At 34.9% G+C, this 17,335-nt stretch overlaps 2 protein-coding genes across 3 annotated transcripts; one reads left to right on the top strand and one right to left on the bottom strand.

Moving 5' to 3' along the window:
* The first annotated feature begins 3,403 nt into the window (after positions 1-3,403).
* LOC147409053 (putative glucan endo-1,3-beta-glucosidase GVI) lies at positions 3,404-4,478 on the top strand. The gene has a single exon (XM_086417419.1). The coding sequence runs from the start codon at positions 3,404-3,406 to the stop codon at positions 4,421-4,423; it is 1,020 nt and encodes a 339-aa protein (XP_086273545.1). The 3' UTR covers positions 4,424-4,478.
* Positions 4,479-8,318: 3,840 nt separating this feature from the next.
* On the bottom strand, positions 8,319-14,775 carry LOC147409054 (lysine histidine transporter-like 8). Of its 2 annotated transcripts, none has more exons than XM_086424961.1 (5): positions 14,014-14,775; positions 11,608-11,741; positions 10,494-10,921; positions 10,182-10,313; positions 8,319-9,046 (listed from the first exon to the last, which is right to left on the bottom strand). In XM_086424961.1, exons 1-5 carry the CDS (start codon positions 14,394-14,396, stop codon positions 8,561-8,563), a joined length of 1,563 nt encoding a protein of 520 aa, XP_086281087.1. In that variant the 5' UTR covers positions 14,397-14,775; the 3' UTR covers positions 8,319-8,560. The 2 variants fall into 2 exon arrangements, with proteins under 2 accessions (XP_086281087.1, XP_086281091.1); XM_086424965.1 differs by lacking the exon at positions 14,014-14,775 and adding an exon at positions 12,732-12,908.
* Positions 14,776-17,335: the final 2,560 nt, after the last annotated feature.

Genomic DNA, 17,335 nt, shown 5'->3' on the forward strand with positions numbered 1-17,335 from the left:
AGAATTGACTGATTTATGTGACGATAATTTACTGATTATAGAGATCATTCTCACAAAAAATCAACTTATTCCAAAACTTTTTAATCATATAAGACAAAAAAATTTCAAGAATATTGTTTAGGACCGACCCATATATATATATATATACAGGTTCAAGGGCCATGTGAGAAAACATGTAAGAAAACTTTCGGCGGTAAATAAAATTTTAAAATATGGGTTAGAAATTTTAGATTGAGCTGATTTTTTGTGAGGATGATCTCTATGATGGGAAGATCATCCACAAAAAAAAAAAAAATCAGCCCAATCTGAAACTTCTAACCCCATTAAAAGTGATTTAGAATGTGGACCGTCGATTTTTTTTCAATTTTTATCACTAATTGTAAATCACTTTTGATGGATTTAGAGGTTTCTGATTGAGCTGATTTTTTGTGAGGATGATCTTCTCATCATAGTGACCATCCTTGCAAAAAATCAGCTCAATCCAAAACCTCTAACCCTTATTTTGAAAAACGAAAGTTTTCTTACATGTTTTCTCACATGGCCCTTGAACCTGATATATATATAGGGTCCCGTTCAGCAACAAACATTTTGGCAAAACATGGGTTAAAGGTTTTGGAATGGGCTGATTTATGGTGAGGATGATCTCTACAGTAAGCAGATTATCCTCACCAAAAATCAGCCCATTCCAAAACTTCTAGTCCCAGTTTACAAGTTGAAAAATCATGGACCGTCCATTTCTTGTAAATCATTTTTGATGGCGTGAGAAATTTTGGAATGGGCTGATTTTTGGTGATGATGATCTCCTCACCGTAGAGATCATCCTCACCAAAAATCAGCCCATTCCAAAACCTCTAACCCATGTTTTGAAAAATGTTTGTTGCTGAACATTTCCCATATATATATGGATAGAGTTCCGAATATAACATTCTAGATAGTTTTTTGTCCTATATGGTAAAAAAGTTTTGGAATGAACTAATTTTTTGTAAGGAGGGTTTCTATGATGAGGAGATCATCATCACAAAAAAATCAATAAATTCTAAAACTTCTAACCCTATGAAAAGTAGTTAGAAATTAAAGATAAACAATGAACAATCCATGATTCTTCCGCTTATAAACTAGGATTAGCAATTTTAGAATAGGTTGATTTTTTATGAGGATGATCCTCTCATCATAGAGATCATCCTCACAAAAAATCAATCTATTCCGAAACTTTTAGCCCACACACACGCGCGTGTAGTATTAATAGTCAAATTTTCAACTTACTTCATACCTCTTTTTTTTTTCTTTTTTTTAAGGAAATTATATTTTACGTTAAAACAAGAAAAAGAACAATACTACAAGTGGAGCCTCATGTGCAATCCACGTACCTTTACTAGAAAAAATGGACACAGATATGCTACTATACAAACCATACCCTGGTAGTATTCTACTACAATACCCACATCAATGCCAGCTGTTCAATTGCATTATAATGACGACATTAATAACATTTTTAAGAATCTCTAATAATACATTTAAGACCAAAATCAATTGGTCTTATATATTTAATTACATTACGCAAATGAATATATACCCTTATATATTTGTTTTAAAATTTTCTTAAATTGTGACTTACGTGGCACATAAGGATTTCAATCGTCCACTTAGGGGCATAAGATCTGGACTCAATATAGTAATACTAGTGGGATTAGGATTAATAATTTCCCAAAATAGATTTGAAAAGAGATTAATTAGACCGAATTAGATTGGCATTAGAAAGCTATTTTCTTATTTAAGACTCTTTAGCACTAACAATAGTTTCCATTCGATCTTACTAAATTTTCTTTAATTTCTGCATAAATTGAGCTTTTTCGAGGAGTGGACAGGTATGACCCTGGACTTGCCTTTTCATGATTTGCTTTTGAAAAAACCTTCGTACGTGTTTGTTTTTAACTACTTTATTTTTCTAAGCAAATCTTTTCAAATATTTTTCATATTTTAATTTTCTGCATTAATATACAACTTATCTTCCTTTAGCTGTATTTTTTCAATGGTTTTTTTTTTTAAAACACATCGATTCCAGTGTTTGAAAATAAATCAAGAAACTAGACAAGACCCTAAAAGTGGGTTAACACGGTAAGGGTACAGAACCGTTGATCAATTTTTTAGGGATACACAAGAAACCGATCAACGATTTTGTGTCTTTGCCACATCAGATCGAGTGAAAATACTCGAGTCGAAAAATCATTAGCCTATCTATATTTTTAGATTCAATAATAGGAAAAGATTCATAGAATCCTGAATCTCTCACAAGCTTGCATGTATTGAGGGCATCTCTCCAAATTATAAAATTTCCCTCGTTAAATTTTGTGAGATTAGTTAGATGGAATTCAGTAAAATCTTAGATTGACTTTTCTATAAGTGAAAAATCTCTCAGAGTAGTAGAGACATTTTAAATACATGTGGTGCCTATGAACAAAAAGAGTTGATGATACAAAAAAATAAATAGATGTGTCATGATTTTTGGTTATTATTACGAAAGCAATTAAATCTCTTGTATGATTCCATTTGCTATTTACTTATTTGCCCTTGTGAACCTACATTCAATTCAAGGGCATAAAGGCAAATTCATTAAATTATAATTATAATTATAATTTTACAAATTTGATAATTTGAACAATTTAATGAATTTATCTTTATGCCCTTGAGTTGAATGTAAGTTCACAAGGGCAAATAAGTAAATAGCAAATGTGATCATACATGAGATTTAACGGTTTTCATAACAAAAATCATAATAGTTCATCAGCCATCCATTTTCAAAACCTTGAATCAAGCCCAATTTTTGTTTTTTGTTTTTTATTTTTTTGGATCTGTGTTTTTCCATGAAATTTAGAGGGTTGTGGTATTAGATTACCAGTGTAATTCATTTGAGCAAAACGACGAATTATAAAGGAAATATAAACCAGTTGCATTCATATTATAATTTGGTCTAATAATCAATTTAAAAGTTGTTCAAAATTAATATACTCTTTATTTTCACAGATATAATATCTTTTAGATTTTTTGAGTTTTAAAATTTTAACATTTTTTATCGACTTGGTTTCATCACTATTGATTGAAATAATCTGAGTACGATATTTAAAACTAAAATAGCAAAATTTTCACTTAAATGAAAAACATAATTTGAAAAAATTAATTGTTGGTTTAATACACTTATTTTCTTCTTCTTGATTTAATTTGATAGTTATTCTGACTTAGCAAGAAATTCTCACAGGAAAGCTCTTGATTGGACACTCCAAATTCAGAGAATTGTGTCGATGGATCAATATCACTTCTCGTGTTTGTCTGTTTTTCTGCTTATCCTGATTCAGTTACTAGGCTTGACAGGTATATAACAGCAAAAAATCCTATGGTTTTGATATTTATGTACTTTTACATTATTGTTTTTCTTAAGTATACTAATTTATATATTTTTTCAATTAATGTAGTTGCTCAAGGTATTGGTGTGAACTATGGAATGTTGGGTGACAATCTTCCAACTCCAGACCAGGTGGTAGCTCTGTACCAATCAAGAAATATTTCAAAGCTTCGACTTTTCGACCCCAACCCCTCTGCCTTGAATGCATTACAAGGATCAGGAATTGAAGTAGTCCTCGGAGTCCATAACCTAGATCTCGCACATCTAGCAAATGACCCATCTTATGCTACTACTTGGATCAACACTCATGTGCTTCCATACGCACCTGCGGTGCATTTCCGTTATGTGTCTGTTGGCAACGAGGTTATCCCGGGTGACTTAGCGGCATATGTGCTTCCAGCCATGCAAAACTTAGATGTCGCACTGAGAGCTGCAAACATTTCAATCCCTGTTAGTACAAGTGTGTTCTTGACTGTGTTAGGAACATCATACCCTCCTTCCAAAGGAGAATTCTCGGCAGAATCCGCGCCTATAATGAGACCTATTGTTGAATTCTTGGAATCAAAGAATTACCCTCTCCTTTGCAATGTGTACCCTTCTTTTGCCTACTCTGCAGACCCAAAAACCATCCGGTTGGACTATGCAATCTTCAACACTACAGAGGTGGTTGTACAGGATGAGGCACTCGGGTATACAAACATGTTTGATGCCATGCTCGATGCATTGTATTGGGCACTAGAGTTGGCAGGTGCACCCAATGTTGAGATCGTTGTGAGTGAGACAGGATGGCCCTCGGATGGAAATGGCGATATGGCGACAATTGATATTGCCCAGACATATAACAACAACTTGATTGCACATGTGACATCTATAATTGGGACACCAAAGAAACCAGGGAAGAGCATAGAAACTTATGTGTTTGCAATGTTCAATGAAGACCTCAAACCTGCTGGGACTGAGCAACACTTCGGGCTATTTAACCCAGACATGACTGAAGTGTATCAAGTTAAATTCTCTCCGCAATGATTCTGTAATCGGGTTAAGGGATTTGATTTTTATTTTTTTTCTTCTGTCCATTAATTTATGCCACATGAAATTAGACGATTGGATTGAAAATAGTATATTTTTTTCTCTCTCTCTATTTTTTTGGCCCAGATGTCATCTATGGGTCAAATTATTATGTGCACGATCGAACTACAATGGTTTAATTTTACATGAAATAATAGGTAATCCTAGTACTTTGTGACTTGTGCCATTACCTAGTTAGTAATTTATAACTGTACCAAAAATCAGCTTTGATGGATAATTATACATTTGTAGTCATTTATGTTCCAAAAGGAATATTATTTGTTGATTAGATATTAAGATTATACGTGATGGTATTAAATTTCGGCCCAGAAAAGAAAATCTACAAAATGGGGTTGGATGCAAGGCCCTACAGTGCACAAAATTGAGTTTAATTTTGTCCACTTTTCAATTTCCTATGGGTTCAAGTACTTGTGTACTCAAAGTTCTTGGCGTATAGATCAACTATTCGGTCTTTTGAACCTTATATTAAGAGTTATAAATCTCATCAACAGTAATAATTCTCTATTTAGGCGACCAATATTAATCCACTTGATAAAGTTTTTTTTCAATTAAATGCCCGTCGCTTAAAAAAGACTTTAAATGTAAAATTGTCACGAATATCAAATTCATATTATAGAGGTTTGAGAGAGAGTTCTCTTTTTGTTATTATTATTATTATTATTTATTGGAAAACTACAGTTTTACAAGTCTGGATTGTAAACATTCTCAATCGTAAAATTAAATAAATAGTCAAATTGCACCTTTGGAACAAATATAGCAATGAATTTGTTGCTTTTGAAAGTAGTGAATCCTCAACTTTTCAATAGAGGGAACATCGAAAATGATATTGCATTACTTTCTTCTCCACTTTATTTTAAAATGACGAGTGTTGGAAAAAAAAAAACACTTTTTTTTTTAAAGGCAAGTTATGATCAACCCATGCCGCCGTATCAATACTCACAAACTTAAACCAACTTAATAAGTTGTCTCCTTTAATTTTAAAAAATATTTGATGTTTAAAAAATTGATAAATACTTTATCTTTTTGGAGAACAATACACTATGTTTCACTGTAGAAAATTAAATCTCCAATACAATGAGTATGTCATTCTCTATCACAAATCATCAAAATGTATCCAAATCTTTGGTAAGTTAAGAGAGATGTAAATGAGTGAGTAAACTTAAAACAATAAATGATATTTTTTTGTATTATATATTTTTTAAAGTCAGTGGAGTGTGGAAAAACGATATATTGGGGTGTATTAAGTAATTCTCCCTTTTGGATCTCAGTTGTAATTTTGCAAACTTTTTTACCCTAAAATTGGTTCACAATTCTACTCATATGATCACGCACTATCCCGACCATGTATATGATCACGATTGGGGTAAAAGATGTATTCTGAGAATACATTATGGATCTATAAGATAAATCTCAACCATTAGATCTCATTTATAAACAGTTAGGATTGCGTGTGAACATATGAGTTCACTTTTCATGAGTCTACGGATCCCAACCCTTTTTATAATAGAACAAGTTCTAATAAGGAGCAAAAATAAAATCTAATAAGGCCTTTCTTATTTGCCATACAACAAAAACACATAAATAAGTAAATATTGAAACCAAAACAGCCAAGAACTAACCTTGAACTGGATTATGTCTGGGTTTGGCCCCAAAAATGGACTCTTCAAACTGCTTATAAGGAAAAACTTGCCATGTTTCTCTAATTTTAATGAGAGTGGTTGGTGAGATTTTGAATGTTGGTTTGGCTTCAAACAGAATACTCATTAATGGTGACATGGCATTTAGAAGAAACAATACTTGTATGGATGGTGAATCTCTACCACCAGATGAAGAAGAGATCAGATCACTAAATCTCTATAAGAATGGGAAGGCCAATAATCTCGAGGAAGGAAAAATAATCAAAATGAAAGAAAGGAGAAATTTAAAAAAATGGGACGTAAAGTCAGTCGGATCCATCAATAAGTTGGTAGCTTAGGCCTCTCCATAAAGTCATCAAACAGCTAAAATCATGAAATTGGTTCAATTTTACCATGAGAGAAATAAAATCATGGTGTAAATAAAATGGTAAATCAAGTAGATTACGTTGACCATTGACGATAATCTCACAATCTCAAATGATATGGACTATACAAGATGTACACCATGTTTACTAGAGATTATTACAAGTTTATTATAGTAAAATTAAAAAAAACTTACAAACTACCTGTTGGGAGACATGAGTAGCACACCCCACCTCTCTAATTCCATTTCATAAGTCGACGGCGTATTCCATCCTTTGCACACCAACCCATGGCAAAATGCTGGTCCAGTGTGCAAGAGATGGAACATACCATAGACTCATGTGAGCCAATCTTAGAAAACCAGTTAACATTTTAAGGGTCTTGGAGATAAAGACAACCTTATAACAAGGTCTCTATATCTATCTTTGTTTTGTAGTTTGGAAATTCTCAGTGAATAGGGAATTTATAGGGGTGATGGGCTTGACTTAGAGTACTAGATGATTGATTGCTGGATCACTTTTTTACATTTGAAAATTTTAAAATTATGAGATAGAGTTAGAATATTAGAGGTAGGTAGGCTTAATATGTGTTGATCATTTTATTTTTTGTGTGTGATTGACCTTAATAACCAATGAGAGAGAAAGTGTCCAAATGGGAGGACAAAGTGGAGATGCTCGATGACGTGGATATCACCGACCAATCTGCCCGCCTACACCCAATGAGGTGGAGGTGGGCCTGTCTAATTTTTCCTTCGTTCTTTTTTCTCTTTTGTATGTCATTAAGCTTTGAGTGTTGGGCACCACAGCCCAAACATTCTCTGGGGTCTCCAGATGATGATTTATTTTATTTTATTTTTTAAATTCTTGGCTGAATTCAAACGTTTTGTACAAAAGATATACATTAAGTGGTAAAGAAAAAGATATCTTTTTTCCCAACTTTTCACCCTCCCATGCTTATTCTTCATCTCTCCCTATTTTCTATGTTTTTTGGAGTAAAAGCTGATAGTGTCTGAGATGCATTGTCCTTCAATTATTCTTGTTGTTGGCTTACCTCTCTCTCTCAAATCTTGGCAAATTTAAATCAACAGAGAGGCCTCAGTGATAACTGCACTAAATTGTTCTCTTTTGTTTGAAGGGAATCTCTTGTGAATGGGAACCATGTGGCTCCCCCACAACACTGTTTTAATCAGTGATGTGAAATAGGCAGCTTGGGTGGTAGGGCCATGGTTTTAAGTTTCTAATCAAATACTGGTTTCGGACGAAAAGCATGTTCTGCTGATATTTTTGACTAATCTACGGCTAATCATCCTACCATGTGATACATATGGTGCAAATTCAAAGATCTGCGCATCCTTAGAAAACAAAAATATATCAACCAGTTATATCCATCAGATGGATTGATTTGTTGATTACCATCTCTTAGACCGATCTTTTGGATGTATTTTCCATGTACAAAATCCATAAGCCAAGCAACAAGAACAACAATGCCTTGGTGTAGTCTAAACAAATTTTGTTCCTCAATGTCACTGTGTCAAGAGCAACTGTGGTATGCCAAGCAAGTAAAATAAATCCGAAGTTGTAGTTATAGGCAAGGCCATGCTTCTTTGTTGTACAAACTTGATTGGGTTTCGAAGATGGGAGGTTTATATCTATGGTCACATGTGGACTTGGGCTGACTTGACCCAGCCCACAGTGCAATTATGCACATTAATTGACAGTGAAAGGTTGATATAAAAATGTGGGTGGGTGAGGACGACTTTGTAAATAAAGTTAAAGAGATCTATTTGGTTTGATACTTGACTTTATGGAATAAAACAGCCAAAAGCATCTATCTAAAGGTAGTAGGACAAGCAATATAAATATTGACAATCTCCATCAACAAAAGTAATACAGATGAGAATTTAGACTAGATACATGAATCATACTTTTAATTCTATTCTATTTGAACAAAATAAGATACCCAACCATACTTTTATGCAAATATTTGAATCTGAAAATTATGGGACAATGTAACTTCTACATAAATTCTACAGAACAAATGAAGACCAGCTGCTCCATGCACTCTTATTTCAATCTCAGATGGGCTTAAAGAATTTAAGCTTAAGCCCACTGTTCACCATACTCCAAACACCCCCAATGGAGAAAGCCAAGCTAAAAGCAATCCCCAACCATCCAAGAGTCCAATTGAAATACCAATTAAAGCTAAACCTTTGAGGCTTCTTTAAGAGAACCCACATGAAGCAAGGGTAAGCAAAGGTAACAGGAAGAGTGAGGCCTCCTAAAAGACCAGCAAGGCTGGAGAGAAAAGGTAGTGCCACACCAATGAAGAAGGAGATGAAACCATAGAAGATTCTGAAACCGGATCTGACCCAAATTGAGCAAGGGCGATTAGTACGACTGGTGTAACCAGCTTCAAAACTGTCAAAAACAGGCATTGAGTAAATCTGGAAGCTACTAAGGCAGTTGAACACAACTAAGAGGAAAGTTGTTGCAAGAAGTCCCCTCGGAATGTCATGGCTGTGAAACCCATACAATGCATTCAGGATCCCTCCGGAGGGCATCTGCAACAAGTACCAGGAGAATAAGATTAAGTTATCTGTACAGAGATATGCATTCATGAACATGATGCATTAATTATTTAATGTACTTATATGTAGGAATTGGTGGCCTATGTCCATGGTCCCCAGCACGTCTTGGTCACACAACAAAAAAATACTAATAAAATAAAAAACCTATTTGAGTGTTAGAATGTATAAGCTGCACCATTGGATGGATTTACATTGATGAGTCGATGAGGATATTCTCAATGTGCCCCATGTTTTGATCATCTAATAAGTCTACTTGTTCTTTCAAGAAATGCCTGTAATGACTATAAGGATTGGGGACAGGAAGAAATTTGTTAATTGTGCATAATATCCAGATTAGGTTACCTATAAAATCATTGAATGGTAAATACGAGGATTAATTGACTCGAGAATATTATAGAGTGATGGTTTAAATAGTGGGTAAGTGAAGCCCGGAGCCATTAAGCCATTTTTTACCTTGAAAAAGTGGGATTCTACATTTGAAAAAAAAAAAATTAAATCTTCAATATCTTCCCCACATGAGATGCAACAGTGGAAATATGTATGCCAGGTGCCAGCATGGAATCCTCTTTGGATTATTGGTGGTAATGGAAACAAAAGAAAAGACACTTGATAATTACATTAAAATTTGAATGTGGGCAAAGCATGGCCAGGGGGAATGGGGTGTTGGGGGGGGCTGTGGTGGGGGGTGGCACTCAGGAAATGTGTTTATAATAAAGAGGGATGCTTTATAAGAGAAACCCAGGGACACTCAGGAAATGTGTTTCAGATAACAAAGAGGGATGCTTTTATAAGAGAAACTCATGTGGAGAAGTAATGTTTTACCTCTAAATAGTAAAGATTAATCAATGATTATTAGGAATATAATTTCCCAGTTCCATAATTAAAATTTAACTGTATGGACATGAGGCACCTTGAACTTTTTGGACTTACCATGACTGACATCTTGTGATGGCATCTGGTGACACATTTCAGCGTGTAAGTTAGGTTATAATGTGCACAAGATACATGTATATGTACATATATGCATTCGCTGTTGTAGGAATGCACCATAAGACTAGGTAAAAATCACCAAAATAAGGTGAAAAATGGTGATAGTAAGATGACTTACAAGATTGCCATACGCCCAAAAACCTCCAATGGCGACAGGGAACAAGCACATGGCAATGAAGAAATATGCAACCTTGGCTCCTCTCCACATGGGCACATGAGCCGGGTGCTTAAAAGTTGATGGCATTGTTGCCTGAAGAACCAAAGTGAACTCCCTTAGAATACCAAATGTCCAAAATACATGTTTTCCCCCATATTATATCCACCAAAAAAGAATCCCATTTGCCCAATTTACAATTATTCTGTAAATTAGTAAAGGAAAAAAAAAGAATACCATCTCAGGGTCACTAACTATTACAGAACTCTTTCATACCTGAATCTCAAGGACTAGATTGTGGCCTCTGAATGCGAAGGCTACAATTCCAAATGCATTCAAGATCGAAAAGACAGAGGCAGGAAACGAAGGGGATGAAAGGGGCTGGTATGAGATGGATGGTGGTCTTGGTTGGCTAATAGAGAGAACCCATACCATAGTAGAGTATGTGATGGCTGTCACTGCCCCAATGAGAGAAAGCCCTGCAATTGAATTGAGGTTTGGGAGCTGAGATAGAACAATGCATAGAGAAGTGAACACCAGATACCATTCAATGGTTGATAGAGGATTGGACGAACAGAGAGGCCCACAGACTATTTGAAAGAAAAGCTTCATAGTCTCCCCTCCAATGAGAATAAGAGCTGTTGCGGTTCCTGCTGATAGGTAAACAGTTGGGAAGAGAGCAAGCCACAGACCTAACCTTTCTCCTGAAGAAGAAAAAAAACAAAAGCCATGAACAGCATAATAAGCAATGCGAATGTTTTATGTTTTAAAAAAGGATATTTTTTCAGATCTTTTCCTTCAATTATTTCTATTTTGTGGGTAGACAAGTGGATTTCTTGCTAGTGAGTTAAGGGAGAACATGAGAAGTTCGAACCCAAGTATGTTATATCGAATAGAGTATCAAATTATGATGCATTTTGCAGAGTCAAAACCAGTTACTAAGCCTATATGCTTCACAGTAGCATGGTACTTAGTTTAGCTTCTTTGTTCTTCATGAAGAAGGTAAGCAGAGATCAAACCCATTATTTCAACTCTTAGAAGCCACAAAACCAATGGTGCACATAAGATAAAATTACCCATATATAAAGGAGGGTCAATGGGGGCATGTCAGGCAGACCATAAGGACAGGCTACCAGTGTCGCACCAGTTACACATGGCACATACGCAAGAAATGGGTACCATTTGATGGATCTTACATAGAAAATCTTCTAGGCTAAAATCCATTTAGAGCTTATAATTGTACATGTTTTTTGCAAGATAGTCAACCATATATTTTCTAACCATCTAAATAAATAGGAAAAATCGTATAACCACAATCATCGGATCAGATCGACCGGACGGGTATCATTATTTCATCAATAGAAAAGTGAGTGATGGAATGCAATCTCACCAAATGCTGCTTGTGCAAGCTCCACGTATCTGTTGTACCTCTTCCCGGGAACTGCTTCATGTAGTTGGACCAGAATCCACAAAGTGTAAAGTTGCCAAAAGTAGGCTATTGTTAACGAGATTATCCCCCAGCTCCTGCATACCAGAAAACATATAAATAATTTATGAAGGCACACCAATTTATCCATATGTTATTTCATTTCAACAAGTTGATGAGGTTACAAATTTCTCCACATGACAAAGAATTTGCTCTAACCCCAGATTTACCCTTTCATAATTTAATAAATAAATCAGTTAAAAGAAGTTGGAATTTCATTTGTCGTGAAAAAGTCAAATATATATATATTAAGTATAAAGATTTTATAAATATCAAAAGAAGGAAAATACAAAGGGGGCCAAGAGAGCCTCCGAGAATGAAAGCAAAAAATAGGAAAGACAAAGCAAGAGCTTGCTAGTTACATATGCTATCCCATCTAAAAACATAGTGCTCAAACGAAAATCCGGAGAAGTCCTTGCTTAACTTCGCCCAAAAAAACAGCAACCCTAAAATCTCCATGTACACCATATGTGAATTGTTCTCCTTGCTTTGGAACATCCTATTGTTTATCTCTTTCTAAAGACCTCAAGCTATGGCCGGAGGAAGAATAGCCCAAAGGTGCATTTTTCTATGAGAGAAGACGTTGAAAGCCCAACCTTCTAACATCAAAAAGAAGTTTTTCGGGAAAACCCAACACATATAAAACAAAGACATGAAAGACGACCAAATACCTCGGGAGAAAGAACAGTGAAATAGGGTGTGATCCATAGACTCTCCGTCGCTCTTACAAAGAAGACAAAAATTAGAAGTGATCCACCCACGAGAAATCAAGTTATCCAAAATAGGAGGCAAGCCAAACAAAGCAAGAAAATTTAGAAGGGACAAGAGAAGACCAAATGAGTGATACTGGAGAAGACCAAATACCGAAAAAAATCAAATATTTTACTTGGGACTTTTCTGGCATCAAACAATGTCTGAAGCAGAGCATGCATCAAAAATAAGGCTGATATGAGAATGAAAACATGGGATTCCTAGGCATCGGTATGGATTTTCTAGAGATTCATTTTTCAAGGGAATCCTAGCAATACCTTCTCATCTCAAGCATACTTTGATGGTTTGCATCATGGTAACCAAGTTCGGATACGTTAACTATTCGTTGGTGGGTTTAATTCAGTTAATTGGATAAATTCAGAGAAGTTTTGTAAAAAAATCCAGAAATTTTTGGGAATATACTAATGATTTTTTTTTTTTTTTTACCGAAACCCATCATCTTCAACATCCATATCTTGTTCTTGAGAGTTTAATGTTTAAGAAAATAAAATCTTGAGGGTGAAGGGTAAAAATGTTACCATATTTGACAATTTATCGATAAATCATTGATTAATTCAGTAATTTAATCGTCTAGTCCCTTTATTCGGAGAATTTTTTGAATATTTGGAAAAGCCAAGAAATCTTATAACCATGGTCTGCCTCAAACATCATTTGAGGTAAGTAATTTCCATTTCCATTTTGCTTGTCCAAGTGTTAATATGAAATTTACAAGCATTTTGAAACTTTGGTAAACCAGAGAGACGGCCAAGCACTGGTTCACAATCACAAGTTCAACAGATGGGTCAAACCAACGGCTGAGATGGGAGGATTGTTAGAATAAAGAATCCCTAGCTAACATATTTCCATATCAACCATACGATGTTTCAAACTATAATTTTCCTATATTAATTCATAAAAAGGGGTCCTATTTGAATGGTTTAAATTAATTTAACTGCCCTCAGTTAAAACGGGTTTCCTGTTCAACCAGCCTATTTGAACATTTTAAACAGAGATTTTGAATAAAATTGAGGTTGATTATTCACCCTGGAACTGTACCTTAAATGTAGAAACAATGATTTCTTTTGGTATAAGGTTTCAGTAAGGCCACATATATAATTGAAAAAAAAAACAAAATTAAAGATGAAAATTAAAAAGCAAAATCATCAAATCTTATCTATACCTAGACAAATACTTCAAGACAAAAAAGAATTATTGAAGGAACAGGAAAACTTCAGACACTTCTGTTCAATAGGTCCTCATTCTCAATAAACAGAATTATTGAGGTTGTTATCTCAGGAAAAAAAAAAGATTTATATAGAAGGAAAGAAACCGACATTCCACATTTCGACAAGAACTAAAGTGAAATAAATCAATAATAAAGATTAAAAGAGAGAAATGGAGGAAAGAAAAAGGTGTAAAGAAAGAGACCTCACACCCATAGAAGAACATCATGATAAATACTTAACCCCAAAAAAAAAAAAAAAAAATTTAAAACAATCGAATTTAGAATTTTTTTTAAAAATAAATAAATAAAATCATGAAAGAAAGAGAAGGTATTACCAGCCGAGGAAAGCGAAGGAGACGGGCAAGAGGAGGGCTTGGAATCCGACACCTGCATTGAGGTTGTGGAAAGCAGCGTAGTGAGCGTTGCCATTGCGAGACTCAGTGATGGGAAGCCATGAATCTTGCGGGTTGAGCTTGGTGAGGTGTCCGACCTCTTCAAGATACCCTTTCATGTTTATTAGGACTCTCTTCATGGGTGTTCCTATGGGACTTAGGAACCTTGGAGATATCAGGGATGTGGGAGTCCAAGCTGTCGAAGATTTGGCTTCTTTGGATGCCGGACGAGGAGATCTCTGTCCCGATGGTGTCAGTATTTCCGGCGTTGATAGTCGGGGTGTAGCTGGTATGGATACTAGCTCTGTCTCTAGTCTCTCCTCCATCTCTCTCTCTCACTCACTCAATGTGTACGTGTGTTGTTGTTTCAATGGTGGTGGTGGTGAGAGTTTGTAGACAAGTAAGTACGTGTGAAGTGGAAGTGAAATAATGGAGGTGTGGGTGTTTTTTCTAGCTGTTGGTTTGTATGTCTATCTGTCTTGGTCAGTCAGAATCAGAAGTCAGTTCTGTCCCACAGAAAGCAAGTCAAGTAACCAGTGTGGGTGAAGAAGATAATAATAGCAAACAGAGAGAAGAGAGAGAGAGAGAGAGAGAGAGAGAGGGATTCTGTTTTCTCTTTTCTTTTTATTACTGCTTTGGAGTTTCGTACACACCGCAGTCTACTGAAATAGCACTCTATCCACCATCAACCTTGATTTGATAAATGTACGGATTTGATTGATTGCTATCTTTTGGACGGTGGATTGGGACATTAGAGGATATGAGGGAGACAATAATTTTCTGAATCTGAAATTATGTCCACGTTAAGCATAAAAATGTTACAATCTTAAAATTATTAATCAAATTTTGATTGTTCAGGTGATCTAATCAAAATCAAATTTTTGACAAGTTGATAACTTGTACGTGGTCTTGAGCTATTGGAGATCTCATTGTTGTACAAATTCAAGATATGCTTCCGGGACTATTTGTTTTACCGATTCTGAATACTCGAATATTAACTATTGTAAACTGTCAAGGGATTTATACAAATGCTTTAAAGATGAATTATTTCTATGCAATAGTAAAGAATTCTTAAAGGTACCTAATCATCATATGATTTAATATCAAAGAATTTTCTATTTTTACTATATAGTATTCATCTTTTTCTAGTGATGATAAAAAAAGTCGTTATAATCTGATTTTTTTTTATATGTTTTTTTTACGCTCTCATCATAAAATCGTAAATCATTTACTTCGAGATATTCAAGAAAAAGATTTATGATTTTGTAATTGTCAGGTTAGGGAGTGTTTAAAAAAAGAGTTAGGAAATCACGATTCATAATAAAATCATTCGTGCCTCTTTTGACCTCTTAGAAAGTTCAAAAAATGATAAGATGCCAATTTAAGAAGTTAGTTAAAAGTTGTGAGGGTTGATGGTCAAGTTTAAAGCCCATGTTCAACTACTAAGTACTGATTACTATCTATCCAAAAAGATAAAACAGCAATCACTAACCTCTCCTGCAAGAAAAAAATAATTAAAGAAAATGTGGCCCAAAAATAAGGTGGAAAGCAAATTAGTTTTGATGGTATGGAGTATGGACCTAGCCATGGTATCCAAAGAAATGGGTCCACCACATGAGAATTGAATAATAGGCAATTGGATGGACTACGTCGGCATCCTAACAATTTTTAAGTGGGCTAGTTAAACATTATTAAAGTGTCTTAGGTATTTTTCTAAGACAAAAGTACTCATAAGACTTTATCTTGACTATGCACAACATTTGAGGATATAATTACTATTAATTTGAAAATCCTACCAACTTATCAAGTTTAAAGCTAATAACTCTCCAAATAATATTATTTACATTAGTTTTTTATTTGGTCGAACTTATTTTAATAATTATTTGTGAAGTTGTCTAAACTCTAAATTTATAATATTATAAAGGGCAGAGATCTAGTCAGGTGTCCCATTCCTAACAAAGGTCAAGTGGCAATACATTTTATGCCACGTCACATTTTTGGAGATTCAATGACGATACAGATATGTGGTCCATCCTATGTGATCTTATGTACCAAAAATTATAATATTTGATAACTTGTATCGGGTAGATCTAATATCTTGAAAAAGAACTCAAATCAAACGATTAGAAATCATTCTTAAGACAATGCTATAATCAATGAATTCACGTCACCAATCAAACTGATCTTTTGTGTTTAGATTTACCAAGGGATGGGCCACAAATCCTTATGGTTAGTTGGTCACCAAAATGCTATGTGGCATATAATGGAGTGCCACGTGACTTTGCTTTGGAACGGGACCCCTACTCTACTGTAATCAATGGATGTACATCACCGATCAAAGTGAATCTTTTGCGTGTAGAGTCATCAAGGATGGGCCACATATGTTAGAATTGATCAAGTGCAAATATAGATACATTGAATACCATATATCTCGAGGCCTATATATCTTCATCTCCACCATACAAGATGAAATACGGAAAATCTCTAGGATGAATTTTCCCATATGGGCCCTTCGTTGGACAGTAAAATTTTCAAGGAAGAGAACAAGTTTGGTACTCCACTTGAAAGACTCGTCTGCAAAATCCCGACAAATTAAATGCAATATCACGTGCAAAATGGTTCCCAAAGTCTTTCTCCTAGGATTCCGATCACACTGCAAGTTAAAACCAACGTATTTGACCAAAAAGATTATCAGCCCAGGTGGACTGTCATCCTTAATCGAGAATCAAGAAAATTTGATAGTTTATTTATTCTAACCTAGAAATCTCGAGGACCATCAGTGTCTGATATTCATTGAATACACTAGTTTCGTATAACGTTGAAACAGCGTAGATTTATTTATTTTCAGCTCGAAATTTCCCCACACTTGGTCTTCGTAGGAAGTTATTTACCGAGAACACGCGCGTCTACCTCGCGTGAGTTAGCGAAATAACGTATAATATATGGGTACTGTTGCTAACATGCGCTTTTAGTAAATTATCCTATCTCGTGCGTTGCAATTTTTTGTACTTCTTCTATGTTTAAAAAAAAGGAAAAAAGAATAGAGAGACGCGCAGTTCCCCTTTTTTCTACTTTCTAGGGTCCCATGACGAAGACGTCATCGGAATGCTAAACACAGCTGTTGGGAAAGAGAAACCCTTTTTTTACTAAGGTAGTGAGGGAAAAAAGTCATACTAGGCCTCATCCACCCTCGAAAAAACCCAAGATCTCGAGATTTGTTAACAAATCTAAATATCTTTTCGATGGTGGATGAGACTTAATAGTG

The sequence above is a fragment of the Akebia trifoliata genome, chromosome 2, assembly GCF_017979445.1.
Source record: "Akebia trifoliata isolate Shusen 1 chromosome 2, ASM1797944v1, whole genome shotgun sequence".
Lineage (NCBI taxonomy): Eukaryota > Viridiplantae > Streptophyta > Magnoliopsida > Ranunculales > Lardizabalaceae > Akebia > Akebia trifoliata.

Bases quoted from the DNA above. Each gene is read 5' to 3' on its own strand.
- LOC147409053 (XM_086417419.1), top strand. From the start codon at position 3,404: ATGTACTTTTACATTATTGTTTTTCTTAAGTATACTAATTTATATATT.
- LOC147409054 (XM_086424961.1), bottom strand. From the start codon at position 14,396: ATGGAGGAGAGACTAGAGACAGAGCTAGTATCCATACCAGCTACACCC. The intron at 11,742-14,013 runs GTAATACCTTCT...TCTGGTATGCAG, and splicing joins TCCTTCGCTTTCCTCGGCTG to GAGCTGGGGGATAATCTCGT. The intron at 10,314-10,493 runs GTATGAAAGAGT...TTGGTTCTTCAG, and splicing joins ATCTAGTCCTTGAGATTCAG to GCAACAATGCCATCAACTTT.